General features: G+C 37.4%; 1 protein-coding gene across 1 annotated transcript; it reads left to right on the top strand.

The window, feature by feature from the left end:
* Positions 1 to 226: 226 nt before the first annotated feature.
* SLC17A3 (solute carrier family 17 member 3) lies at positions 227 to 12518 on the top strand. The gene is given in 13 exon segments (XM_079935694.1): positions 227 to 338; positions 2765 to 2976; positions 3177 to 3410; positions 3492 to 3548; positions 3552 to 3579; positions 6275 to 6361; positions 9849 to 9967; positions 10091 to 10252; positions 10531 to 10566; positions 10570 to 10654; positions 10752 to 10899; positions 11193 to 11280; positions 12194 to 12518. Coding segments are annotated over 13 exon segments (1476 nt in total). The 5' UTR covers positions 227 to 253; the 3' UTR covers positions 12329 to 12518.
* Positions 12519 to 13712: the final 1194 nt, after the last annotated feature.

Here is a 13712-nt window from a genome sequence, read left to right as displayed (position 1 = left end):
AATTGGCACACAGTGAGTACTCCAGATCCTACATGATAAACAGTTCCACGCCGTAGGCACAGAACACCTGTTGTATTGAGCCAGGACTAAGTAATGATCCTCCTTATACCCCATCCAGATGGAACGGCCCAGCTTCTGTTTGCCTGTTGCCCACTTTTTAAATGTTTCAAAGAAGTCTCATTTCTCGTGGCTGACACCTTGGATAACATATCACCCTGTAGGTGAAAAACAGTCATCAGGAGAGAAGAACGCAATGGCCACCATGACAGAATTGAGTCCCACGGCAGGGAAGTACTCCCAAGATGTACAAGGGGATGAAAAGCTCAGTCCTGGGAAAGGTAAACTCAACCTTGACTATGTGGTTTTAGGATTTTATGGTGGATTTTTACAATATCGTAATACAAAGAAATGAATTCATGTCTTTTAAGGTGTTTAATTGTTTTTTAAAAATCAAGTACTATTAATGTACATTTCTAAAAAGGTATTTTATTTTTGATGATTACCTCCTAATCTTAGTCCATATGCACTTGCGTTCTTGATAAATGCTACCAAATCGTCTACACATAGTATTGTGTATTCTGTTTGTTATTGCATGTAATATTGTAAGCATAATTGTATTGCTTAAGTAAAGTATAAAAAATTATTTACAGAAACCTCAGAAAATCAAGATATGAAAAAAGATGTTACTAAGCTTAATGTAACCACTGTAATTTGTTTTTATTGCCTTCGTTTACATGTATATTTTATATAGTTCTGTGCTGTATATATTATGTTGTATGTTTTGGACCACACATACTTTTCAATTTGCTTTATAATACAATCATTATTCTTAAAGGATACATATTATTATTCCAATATATCCAATAGATAAAGTATTATTTACCTGAAAAATCCCTGTAGTTGGATATTTAAGTTGTGGAGTTTTGGGGGTTTTTGCTTACCTATCATACAGATAGATTAATTGATAGATATAGTTATATAGATATAACATATTGTATATGTTATATATAACATATCTATCTATCTATATATATATCTTATGATATCCTGTAACATAACACTTGTCTACAGTTGGAATTATTACTTCCTCAGGGCTTTTTCCTAAGAAAAATAAAAATTTTAAGCAATGGTTATAAATACTTCATTTCCATTGGCCACTAAAGAGACCTTAGTTTTTAATCTGAAAAATAGTGTGGCCACATAGAGAATTTTGAGCAGAAAATGGCGTGATCAAATTTATGGTATGACTAGAGCACTCCAAATGCTGTAATGAGAGTAGACTGGAAGCAGGAAGTCAAGTTGAAGGCTATTGCAATAAAAGCCACTGTACACATGCAGTGCAGTGTTTAAGAGCATAGACACTTGAGCTATACTATTAGCTGACCTCTCTGCACCTGTAAAATTGGAATAGTAGTAGTAGCTGCTTCATAGGATTATTGTGAGGATTAAATGAGTTAATTCTCAGTCATCATGTTACATAACCTATCAGAAACATCTGACACACCTACTGACTCCCTCCTCCCTGTAGCCCTTTTCCCCTTGGCTTCCAGGACACCACACTTTCCTGGTTTTCTTCCCAGTTTCCATTGACAGTTTCTTCCCATTTATCCAACCTCTAAGCATTGGAGAGCCCTAGAGTCAGTCCTTGGTTTTCTTCCCTATTTATTCTCGTTTCCTAAATACCATGGCTTCAAGTATCATCTTGAATGTTATTAACTCCCAACGTTTTGCCTCAGCCTCTATTCTAAACTCTAGAGTTTTATATGCAACAATATTCTCAAATCTCTTGGGTGCTTAAAAGGCATCTTTGTCTTAACTGTCCAATAATAAGCTCTTTATCATCCCACTGCCCCCAAACCTGCTTTTTCTGCAGAACTCTCTTCCTCATTGAACAGCAACTCCATTCTTCCAGCTGTTTAGAACAAGAACCTCTCTAATGCCCTTCCCTCACCCATCTGTAAAATTGAAACCAAGATTCAGTTATTCCCCTACTGCAATCTATCTGGGATCTTATCACATCTTAGTTCCTCTACTGCTACCACCCTAGTTCACGGTTCTTCACTTCTTTTCTGGATTGTTGCAATAGTTTCTTCCTGGCAATAGCCGTCTTTCCTGGAAGTACAAAAACGGATTATTTTAATTTTGTGCTCATTTCTTTTTCTGTTATTTTTTCACTTTCACTATATTTTTTCATAGTTTGTCAGTGTCAATTTTTCTCTAATGAGAAAATCTTTCTAGAGATTTAATTTCAAAATTTAAATGAAAGTTTGCCCTCACTGACTGAGACATATGAGAAGAATAAGAAATCTATACCAATGAACAACTCCTTCAATGTTTAAAATTTACATTATATATGTATATAATATAGTACATATAATATAAATTATATAATTTAAATATGTATACTATACATATTTCATTTATACGTATATATTTACTTTTACTATATATATTCTATATATCCATATCTATATATATTTAAATATGAGTAATTTCATCAACCATAGAATACAGTAACCTAGGAATGGGAGAGACAAAATTGCAGGAAGAACAGAACACCCCAGAGCAAGTCAGGGTCTACAAAGCTGTGGTATAAAACACGCTTTGACTCAACTCAGTCATTTTCTGCTTTTGGAATCTTTCTTTCCCAAAGCCGATAGAAGTGCCACTTAAATCATCAGGTGATGCCTTTCTGTATTATAACGTGAAAAATAAATGATGGTTCAGTAAAGAAAGCACTAATATAATGTCATAATATTTCCAGCTCCAAGCTTATGTTCCACTCGCTATGGAATAGCCTTCATCACACATCTCTGCAACTTCATAATAATGGCACAAAATATTATCATGAACATCACCATGGTAACCATGGCCAACAGCACAAACCATCAGTCCCAGCTTAACAGCTCCACTGAGGGGCTGCCTGTTGACTCATTTGATGACCCAAATAATTCCCCAAAAAGTCTTCCTGCGGGGGTAAGCCATGCAAGATTTAAGTTGTGTTCTTGTTTTTGCTATTTGTTTGCTTGGATATTTTTTTCTAGAGTTTATATGTTAAGAAGTTTTAATTGAGGCAATAGTGATTTGAAAGCCAGTGGAAGATCTAAAGAGGCTTCTTAAGTTATGCAGCAGCCTTCCTGTAAATGGCTTGCCAAAGCAATCTCTGTTTCTTTAAGGCCCCTGTGTATGATTGGAGCCCTCAAATCCAGGGCATCATCTTTAGTTCTATCAACTATGGCGTGATCCTGACACTGGCTCCCAGTGGATACCTGGCTGGAAGAGTAGGAACAAAGCGAATGGTTGGTGCTGCTCTGCTTGGATCCTCATTTCTCGTTCTCTTCACCCCTCTGGCAGCTGACCTTGGACTAGGTTTCCTCATTGCAACTCGAATACTTCAGGGCGTGAGCCTGGTACCCAGATATTTTATAAATATGCGCCGGATATGAATTTCTCTATGGGACCACATATCAAGAACTCTATTTTTATTTCAGGGGTTAGGATATGGGGGTCATTTTGCACTCTGGGAAAGATGGAGTCCTCCAAATGAATGAAGCCGACTCTGCAGCATTGCTTTCTCAGGTAAAAACATATAACGGAAATGAGTCCACTACAATCCAACATTCTTTCACTGAGTTCTTCAACTTTTTTTATTGAAAGGTTCTTTGTCTTCTGCTCAATGTCAATCAAGTATTTATAAATTAGGGGGATGGGTCCTTTGTGACATGACTTTTAGTTATTTTCCCCAAGTTGTCATGTGTGATTTGACTTTGCTTATAATGCCTTTTGCCATTTTTTAAAAATACATTTTTATGTTGTCAAATTGATCATTCTTTTCTTTTATGGTTTCTGGGTTTGAGTCATAGTTAGAAATGTTACAAAAGCATCCAACCTGGCTTTTAATGAATATGTATGGTTTCATTTTTTATATTTAAATTTTTGACATATTGGAGTTTATACTAGTGTTCAGTGTGAGGCATGAATCCAACTTAATTTTCTTTGGAATTGCTCTCAGTTGTCCTGAGAACTGCTTTCTGATAATGATCTGTCTGGACAGTGTACTTGGAATGAATATTCTGGAGGAAGAAAGCTTCAGTTACATTGAGTCAAAATGAAAAATGGGAAGAGTAGGGCTAACAAACTGGAAATTGCCAAAGTATGGGTGCTGGGTAAGGAGAGAAGGGTAGGAGAGCCAGGGATTCTTCAAGGCCAGAAAATGAGTCACGTGCACACACATACACACCCTGCCTGACCTTATGCCTCTCTAGAGCCCTTCACAACCCTGGACGATTAGTCTTTGTCATCTGAGCTCATGTCCACTGATAGGGGAATGGAGGCTGCAGTTTGGACTAAGGAAACTCACTTTGGTTATCAGAGCTGACTAAGGGATATCCTCAAATATAAATAAGGATTGGCTGGGCTTCCCTGGTGGCGCAGCGGTTGAGAGTACGCCTGCTGAGATAAGGGACACAGGTTCGTGCCCCGGTCTGGGAAGATCCCACATGCCGCGGAGCGGCTGGGCCCATGAGCCATGGACGCTGAGGCTGGGCGTCCAGAGCCTGTGCTCTGCAATGGGAGAGACCACAGCAGTGAGAGGCCCGTGTACCGCAAAAAAAAAAAAAAAAAAAAAAGGATTGGCTTTTCCAAATCCTCAAACATTTGAAGGAAATCAAGGGCATGAAAGAGAGAAATCAAGGGCATGAAAGAGAGAAACCAAACTCAAAAACTGCAAGAACTAACCCCAATGAAAAAGGAATTGAAAGCAGATTTTAAATAATTAACAAATAACATCAGAGATCCACGGGAATATGTGTAGATGATATTCATTTTAAAAGAACACACTGCTATAAAAAACAGTTGCTGAGACTTCCCTGGTGGCACAGTGGTTAAGAATCCACCTGCCAATGCAGGGGACACGGGTCCAAGCCCTGGTCTGATTTTTTTTTTTAACTGTGAGATCAGGAAAGCCCTTTTAAGCAAAGTAGTAAATCTAGAAGTCATTACAGAGGAAACTTACAGATCTGACCCCATGAAAACTCACAACTGCTAGATTACAAAAGACACCATAAACAGAGTTTAAATCGGGAGAATAGAATTGCAGCCAGCATGACAGACAGAGGGTTATTATTCACAACACATAAAGATTCTATAAATTGAGACAAAGTTAAACAAGTGAAAAAAACAAAAAAAAAAGATTATGAACAGTTCACAAAAGAAATAAAAATGAAAAAAATGTTCAACTGCACTATAAAAAGAAAAACTTATATACTGTTTTGCATTCATATTTGGAAAACGGGGAGCTTTGAGGATGTCCAATGTTGTCAAGAGATGAGGAAAACAATCTTTGTTGGCAGTTTAATTTAGTATGGCCTTTTAGCAGCATACTTCAGCTGTTCTGTCAAAAAATGCACAGTCTTTGGTTTAGCAAGCCTACTTCTGTTATTTTACTGTACAGAAATAAATTATGTTTAAATTCAGAAGTGATAATTAAGTTTATGTTCATAAGTAACAACTAGGTAGCATCTGCAGTGACATGGAAATATTTACAAGCCCAATTGTTAAATAAAAAATAAATGTCACAGGACAATAGGTACCTTATGGTCCTGCTTATTTAAAATTAAATCTCACATACATATATATAAAAGTTGACAAGTTGATGTTAATGTTAATCTGGAAAATTTAAAAAAACATAATAGTCTAGTTTTGAAGAAGTTGTAAAAGGGATATGTGCCTCAGTATATATGAGAATACTCGGTAAAGCCATGGAAATTAAAACAGTGCTATTAGCACATTAATAGGCAAATCTATCTAACTTTCTGTCTACATATTACATAAATGCATTTACCAAGAGATGCATGTATGTATAGATATACATCATGTATGTGTGCAGAGAGGAAAATGTATGCAATTATACATCATATAATAAATTGTACCTGTTGGTTAACATTTGAGTGGGGATGGATTGGGGGGCACGTGAGGGGAACCTTGGTTCTTTGCAGTAATTTACTTTTACAATAGCATATGTTATATGAATTGTGTAATTAAAAATTAAAATAACATAAAAGGAAGCATGGTTGTCATCTGCAATGTTACTAGGGAACTGCCAGAAAAATGGGTCCTCAGGAGAACATATGAACTCAATCACAAGTTTGAAGTCCATATATTCTACTATGCTTATCTCTTTATGGTGATACTGCTCTGTAACATGTCATCTGTCATTCTGTAGGCATCTATCAGGTGGCAGTCCAGAGCCCCACAGCTTGTTCTCTCTTTGCAGGAATGATGCTGGGAAGCTGCATTGCCATCCTCCTGGGTGGCATCATCAGTCAAGCCCTTGGGTGGCCTTTTGTCTTCTGTATCTTTGGTAAGCTGCTGTCTCCCCACTCCTAGGTTTTCATATTCAGGGAGATTCTTCTGAGTATCTATCTGTGTGTACTTTTCTGGAGGAAATGAATCGAGACAGAAAGATCCTAGTAAAAGAAAATGTCTTAATATAATAGTAGGGAAGAATTAACTTATACCATCAAAGGATTTGGAAGTCCTCCTGCCTATGATGCTGTTAACCTGCCATGATGCATTATTAACACCAAGTGATTTGGCAGAATCTGCTGCCCTAGCAGGCAGTAGGGGACAGGCTTGCAGAGTGGTGGTTTGTGAGAGACAGAAGTATCAGAGTTGAGGAGATGGAGGTAAGAGCCCTGAGAAAGTAAGGCAGGTAGAGCTCACAGGAAAGAGTGCCTAACAGGAGACAACTGCACACAGAGAAAACCCTGGCTATCTGCAGAGTCCCCCTTGATACTCACCAGAGCACTGATTAGAATACCTGTGTGGAGACATCATCTGAGGCCGGTGGGGGGCGGGGGTGTGTGTGTGCCGGAAATCATTGGAAAAATTTAAAGAATAGTGCCCAGTACTTATAGAGAATCAGGGATAGTGCCTGTTTCCACATGAAAGAATGGAAAACTGTATAATTCTTGGGCCATTGGGCAGAATCCTAATAAATGTCTTTCCTCAATAGTGAGAAATAATTAGCTTGAGAGGACACACTATTGTGGATCCCTGTAACAAATGATGATGACCAGACCCAAAGGGTCAGTGTTTCCATGTAATTTAACTGTACCCCAAACAAAGCTCAAAAATACTTATAGGAATACAAAAGTATTCAGCACCCAACAAGATATAATTCGTAATGTCTGGCTCAAGGCATAGGTTACCAGGTATGGACAAAGGCAGGAAAACACAATCCATAATAGGGAGAATAATCAATCAATCAAAACCAGCCCAGAGCTGACACAAATGTTAGAATTAGCACACAAGGATAGTTACTATAACTATAACTTTATTTGTTCAAAATTTAAGTAGAGACATGCAAAATATATTTTTAAAGACCCTAAATCAAACTTCTAGAGATAAAAACTACAATATAAGGATTGAATTAATGACAGATGATACAACAGAAGAAAAGATTAATGAAATTAAAAGTAGCAATAGAAACCATCCAGAATGACCTACACAGAGAAAAAAGTAATAATAAAATGAGAACATAAGTAAGGTGTGTAGTATCCAAAGGAGAGGAGTGGGATAGGGGAGCAGAAAGAAACCTTTGAAGAAATGATGACTGAAAGTTTTCCAAGTTTGTTGGAAACTATAAACTCACAGATCCAAAAAAGTCAATGAATCTCAAGCAAAGGAAATATGAAGAAACCTGTACCAAGTTATACCATAATAAAATGGCTCAAAACCAGTGATAAAGATGAAATCTTAAAAGCAGCCAAAGTTTAAAATTAGAGAGAGAAGAACAAAGATATGATGACTGCAGCTTTCCCATCAGAAGCAATAAAAGCAAGAAGGCAGTGGAACAACATCTTTCAAATACTGCAAGAAAAAAGAAAATAAATCTGTTAACATAGAATTCTAGAGACAAAAACAACTTTTCAAAAACAAAGGCAAAATAAGGACATTTTTAGACATACAAAAGTTGAAAGAATCAGAAATTTAAATTAAAGAGAACAGTACCATTTTCAATAGCATCAAAAAATAGATAACAGTGCTAAATTTGACAAGATATGTGAAACATGCACTGAAAACTAAATTATCATGAAAATAAAAAGATCCTAGAATAGCCAATTTTGGAAATTAATGACAAAGTTGTAAGACTAACACAGCCTGATGTCAAGGTATATTATAAGGTTACAGTCATCAAGACATTGTGGTATTGGCATAGAGACAAACAGATCACTGAAACAGAATACAGTCATAAATAGACTTACACATTAATGATAAACTGATTTTTGACAAAGATGCAAAAACAATTCAATGGAGAAAGGATAGTCTTTTTAACAGATGGTGCTCAAAAAAAAAAAAAAGAATTTTGATCCATATCTTGCACTCTATACAAAAACTCAAAACGAATGTTGGATGTAATTGTAAGATCTGAAATTATCATTCTTTTAAAAGAAAACATATGAGAAAATCTTTGCTCTTTATTTAGGCAAAGATTTCTTAGCTATGACACCAAAGAAAATACTTGCAAAACACATATACAATAAGGACTTTTATCCAGAGTGTGTAAATAATTCTCAAAACTCAATAACAAAACAAAAACCCAATTTAAAAATGGGCAAAGACACCTCACTAAAGAGGATAGGGAGAGGGAAAATAAGTATGTGAAAAGGTGGTCAACTCAACATCCTTAGTCATTAGGGAAATGCAAATAAAAACAATGAGCTACCTCTGCACACCTATTAGAATGGCTAATTGTGACATAATAAGAAATATATAGATATGGTTTCTGCCACCAGTTCCTGACACAGAGCTAAAACTCTTGTAATTTTGTGGTGAGTGGTGGGAATGATAGGAACATCTAAGCAGAGTTCCTAAATCCCTTGGAATTTCTTGAGTTATAGGAACATCTTTTGTCTAATGAGGTGACTCTTGGTATCCTCCTGGATAGCTTCAGGCTAGAGGCCACCAGAAAGACCAAGCGGTGATTAGAAGCTTGGAACTTTTAGCCCCACCTCCCATCCTCCCAGGAGGAGAGGGTGCATCAGATTGTGTTAATAATCAATTATGGCGACATGATACAGCCTCCATAAAAATCCCTAAACTATGGGGTTCTAAGAGCCTCCAGGTTGGTGAACACATCCACGTGCTGGGACGGTAGCATATCCCCAACTCCACAGGGTCAGAAACTCCTGCACTCAGGACCGATCCAGACTTCACCCTATGTATCTCTTCATCTGGGTGTTCATCAGTATCCTTTATCATATTTTTGATAATAAACCAGTAAACATAAATGAATATTTCCCTGACTTTTGTGAGCTATTCCAGCAAATTAGCAGACTAAGAGGGAGTTGTGGGAACCTCTGAATTTGTAGTAAAGTTGAACAGAAGTGTGGGTAATTTGAGGACTCACTACTTGCAATTAGTATCTGAAGTAGGGGGCAGCCTGTGTGACTGAGCCCTTACTCTGTAGGGTCTGTGCTAAGGCCAGATAGTGTCAGAACTGAGCTAAACTGTAGGATGTCAGGTTGGTGTCTGTAGAGAATTAGAGAATTTCTTAGTGTGAAAACCCCACACATTTGATGTCAGAAGGGTTGTGAGCAGAGAAATCGTTTTCCTTTATTAGTATTAAAAAGGTTGAGATATCAAGTGTAGTACCATTTTTGTGTACACAAATAATCAAGAAATCTAAAGGAATGGGTTCTAGAAAGCTGTGATATTCATGTGAGTATTTTGAGAAATGGGAAGAAGATATTAAGAGCAAGAGCTTTTCCCAGGAACCACACCAGAAAATAACCCAATGTAAAAATATTCACACAGAAGTTTACCAATTTTACCTCTGCTGGCAGGAGGTGTTGGCTGTGTCTCCTGCCTTCTCTGGTTTGTTTTGATTTATGATGACCCTGTCACTCACCCATGGATAAACATCACAGAAAAAGAATACATCATATCCTCCTTGGCCCAACAGGTACACATAAAGACTCTGACCTTCTCCAGAGATCTTGTATCAGCATCTGGATTTATCAGGGTGACTAAGAACCTGTGAGCATGTCTCAGATCTTACTATTCTAATCAGTAAATTTGTTTTCAGGTCAGCTCTTCTAAGCAGCCTCTTCCCATCAAAGCTATGGTCAGATCTCTACCCCTCTGGTCCTTGTGTTTTTGCTGTTTCAGCCATCAATGGTTAATTAACATAATGGTTGTATACACACCAACTTACATCAGCTCTATGTTCAATGTTGATATCAGAGATGTGAGTATATTTCCCTCCACCCGTTTCTCCTGTTTGCATGACTCTCGAATTACTCTGCCTTCACAAATCATCTCATCTAGAAAAATTTATCTTTTATTACCAAGAGAAAACGTAACAGTCATGTGCGTAGCTTTTCTGAGGGTATGATGGAAGAGGCTGCTGATTTTCTTAGCAAAGTATGATTTCAGAGTTGTCGGTATGATTATTAGTGCTTTATCAATACAAGGTGTGATCTCACAGCCTTTATTATGATGGTTTACTCAAGTTTTTCCCCTCAGAGTGGCTTCCCGTCTGCCCTTCCTTTTATTTTTGCCTGAGTCGTTGGCATCCTGGGAGGTTACCTGGCAGATTTCCTTCTGACCAAGAATTTTAGGCTTGTTACAGTGAGGAAAATTGCCACAGGTCTAGTTAAGAATAGGACCAAAAGCTCTGATAATTCGTAAGGCATACAACAGCCAAAGATGTATCTTGGTAAATTCATCTGTTCCTCGTTCCATAGGAAGTCTCCCCTCTTCAGCATCCCTTGTGGTTCTGCCATACGTTGCCTCCAGCTATATCACAGCAGTGAGCCTTCTGACGCTCTCCTGTGGACTAAGCTTGTTTAGTCAGCCAGGGATCTATATCAATGCCTTAGATATTGCTCCAAGGTAGGACTATAATTTCCACTCTCATTATCATATTTCCTGAAAAAGATTTAGCCTGCAGCCTTCCGGGAGCCCCAAACTTTGTGAAATTATAAATCATGGGCAAGGACCACTGATAGCCTGTGGCCATTTTTTCAAGTATGTGGGAGGAGGGTGTTGTTGATTTGTCTCAGTACCTTTCATTGAATATACACAGAGAGAGTCCTTTTTGACATAATTACTATATGATGGATTCATATGCTAAGCAGGGCTGAAGTGTCTATGGATCTAGCCTGGAACATTCCTGTCACCCACAGGCATTCCATCTTTCTCATGGGAGCCTCGAGGGGAGCACAGATATCTGCTATCCTGGCACCCACTGTCAGTGGATTTCTTCTCAGTCAGGTAAAGTTTTCTTGTTAAGCATTCTTAAAACACTCTGCTGAATCCATTCATAAAGGTAATAGCATAAAAAAAAGTTTTCACATTTTGGATAATAAAATTAAATTGTGGGTAACTTTGTCATGAAGATCAACTTGGCAAAGAAAAATATAAAAGGATTTCCTTCATGACCTCAATCTTTACTTATTCTGAAACCAAAGCACTCACTAGTGATCCACTGGTAATATCCAGTCTTTGAAATCACACAGCCACATAGATGTCCTGTGAGAAGATGATGAATCCATGCATATATGCAACTTGCCATGTCTTCTGCAACACTTTGAAATTTTCATTTGCATAACCATGCAAAAGCAAAGAGATAATAAAATCAAATATGTTTAAGTGCCTGATACATGCAGGTATTATTACAGGTATTTCATACGCAGTAATCTCATTTAATTATTGATTCTCCCACCAATTATGAAAATGAAACATTATTGTCCTCATTTCCTGATGATTAAAATCTGATAGAACATGTCTTTCCACTAAGAGGGTGTAGAATTGGAATTCTCCTAACTTAGACCTGTCTAGCTCCAAAGCCCTCAATCTTCTTCTTGCAAGATTCTTCTTGCACTGCAAGAAGAAATATTATCAGCATATGTATAGTCATGATTCGCACAAAAGAGAAAATGTACGGCACTTTGATAATAGGGACAAATACAATTCTGGAGGTTAATTGCAACGGTCCTTAAGTCCATTTTATGAAGAACATTCTGAATCCATTTTGAAATTCTTTCCATCAAACTATTAAGCTGTGATCAGGAAATGAATTTCTACATGAAAACCCACTGGTGAACATTGTCTTCTAAACTATTAATGAGTTTCATAGAAAAAGGGATGAAAGGGGTAATATTTACTTGAAGTTTTGTCTCCTCAGGACCCTGAATTTGGGTGGAGGAATGTCTTCTCCTTGTCATTTGCCATTAACACATTAGGACTGATCCTCTACCTTATATTTGGAAAAGCAGATGTCCAAGACTGGGCTAAAGAGAGGGAACTCACTCGTTTATGAAGGTAAAGAAAAATGATTTCATCTATGGTTATAACCAGAGAAGCACTATTTAATTTTTTTTAATTTTTATTTTATATTGGAGAATAGCTGATTTACAATTTTTTTAATTTTTATTTTATGGTGGAGTATTAAATTTTTAATTCTATGCCATTTTTCCTTCTTAGTTACCCCACCTTGGATGGAAAATCATTAGGCACCTTATTTCATAAACGAGAAGCCTTCAGTGATGAAAATACCAACAGAAAAAATTTTCTTTGCTGTAGCTCTTTTCAAATCTGAGATCAGTTCTTTATTTTACTCAGATTTCATTTTGAGAAAAATATAAGATGAATGAAAATTCAAATAAAATGATAGCCAAGAACATGTCATCTTCATAGAGTTAACAATGAATTCAGAGGAGCTGCTCTATGGGAGCCAGCAGGCTAGATTCACAGTTTTTGAATCTCTAAACAGGAAACTATGTTTTGAAACTCTTAATCGAGGGCAGTAACCTCCCTAGAGCAATGATTCCTCCTACTTGTGAAAATGAATATTAATTTATATATTTGTTGGGCTGGATTTTGTCCATGTGTTCCTCCCTTTGTGTGCTCCACTCTCCTGCATCCTGCTCGGGCCCCAGGAGGCTGACCTGAGTGGTTTGCATCCCACACTTTCTTGTCCACTGCCTCCTGCTGGATTTTCAGTGGAGGCAGGAGAGTGAGGATAGCGAGCATTTATCTCTAAAGTTCCTCCTCGTGGGGACTGCAGGTGGCTGATCCTTCCTGTATAGTTCACAGCTCCTAGCAGACAGCCCTCTCCACATAGTCTGGTAATTTCTCTCTTCCCATGTCTCATCAAACCTTTTTTGGCCTTTACGTTGCAAGTTCTGGGATTCTCAAGAATTATCTTGTGGTTTCCTTCCCACCTTCCCAATCCTGTGTAAATTGTCTCATTTAACACTGTCCTCAAATTACCCAGTGTGAGTCTCTTATGTTTCTCCTTCTAGGATCCAACTAATTTCAGTAGTTAAGTCATACATAAAGCTCAAAACATGAAATGGTTCAGTATTTCTTTATAATTTGTAGGTGTCAGTGGGTCATAGCATGTTCAGAGGGGCCAAAACTATGTTCTAGGTTGCTCCCCATGGTGATCTCTACTGTGTTGAATAGAGATTATAGCCATCAAGTTATTTTGTATAGAAGTGATGTGATGGCCGCTAGTTCTGAGTGTAAAATTAGGGCAAGGATATAGAAGGTCAAATTTGAATAAGCAACAACAATTAGTGAGATTTTGCATAGTCTAGAATCTAGGCCCTTGGAACACTAGAGTAAATTAGACACAGTCACTATTGTCCATTCAGATGTGGCAGACACACATAATAATACATGGCAAGTGCATTGTCTTA

The sequence above is a fragment of the Stenella coeruleoalba genome, assembly GCF_951394435.1.
Source record: "Stenella coeruleoalba genome assembly, chromosome: 10".
Lineage (NCBI taxonomy): Eukaryota > Metazoa > Chordata > Mammalia > Artiodactyla > Delphinidae > Stenella > Stenella coeruleoalba.
This window is presented reverse-complemented; position numbering and strand designations above follow the sequence as displayed.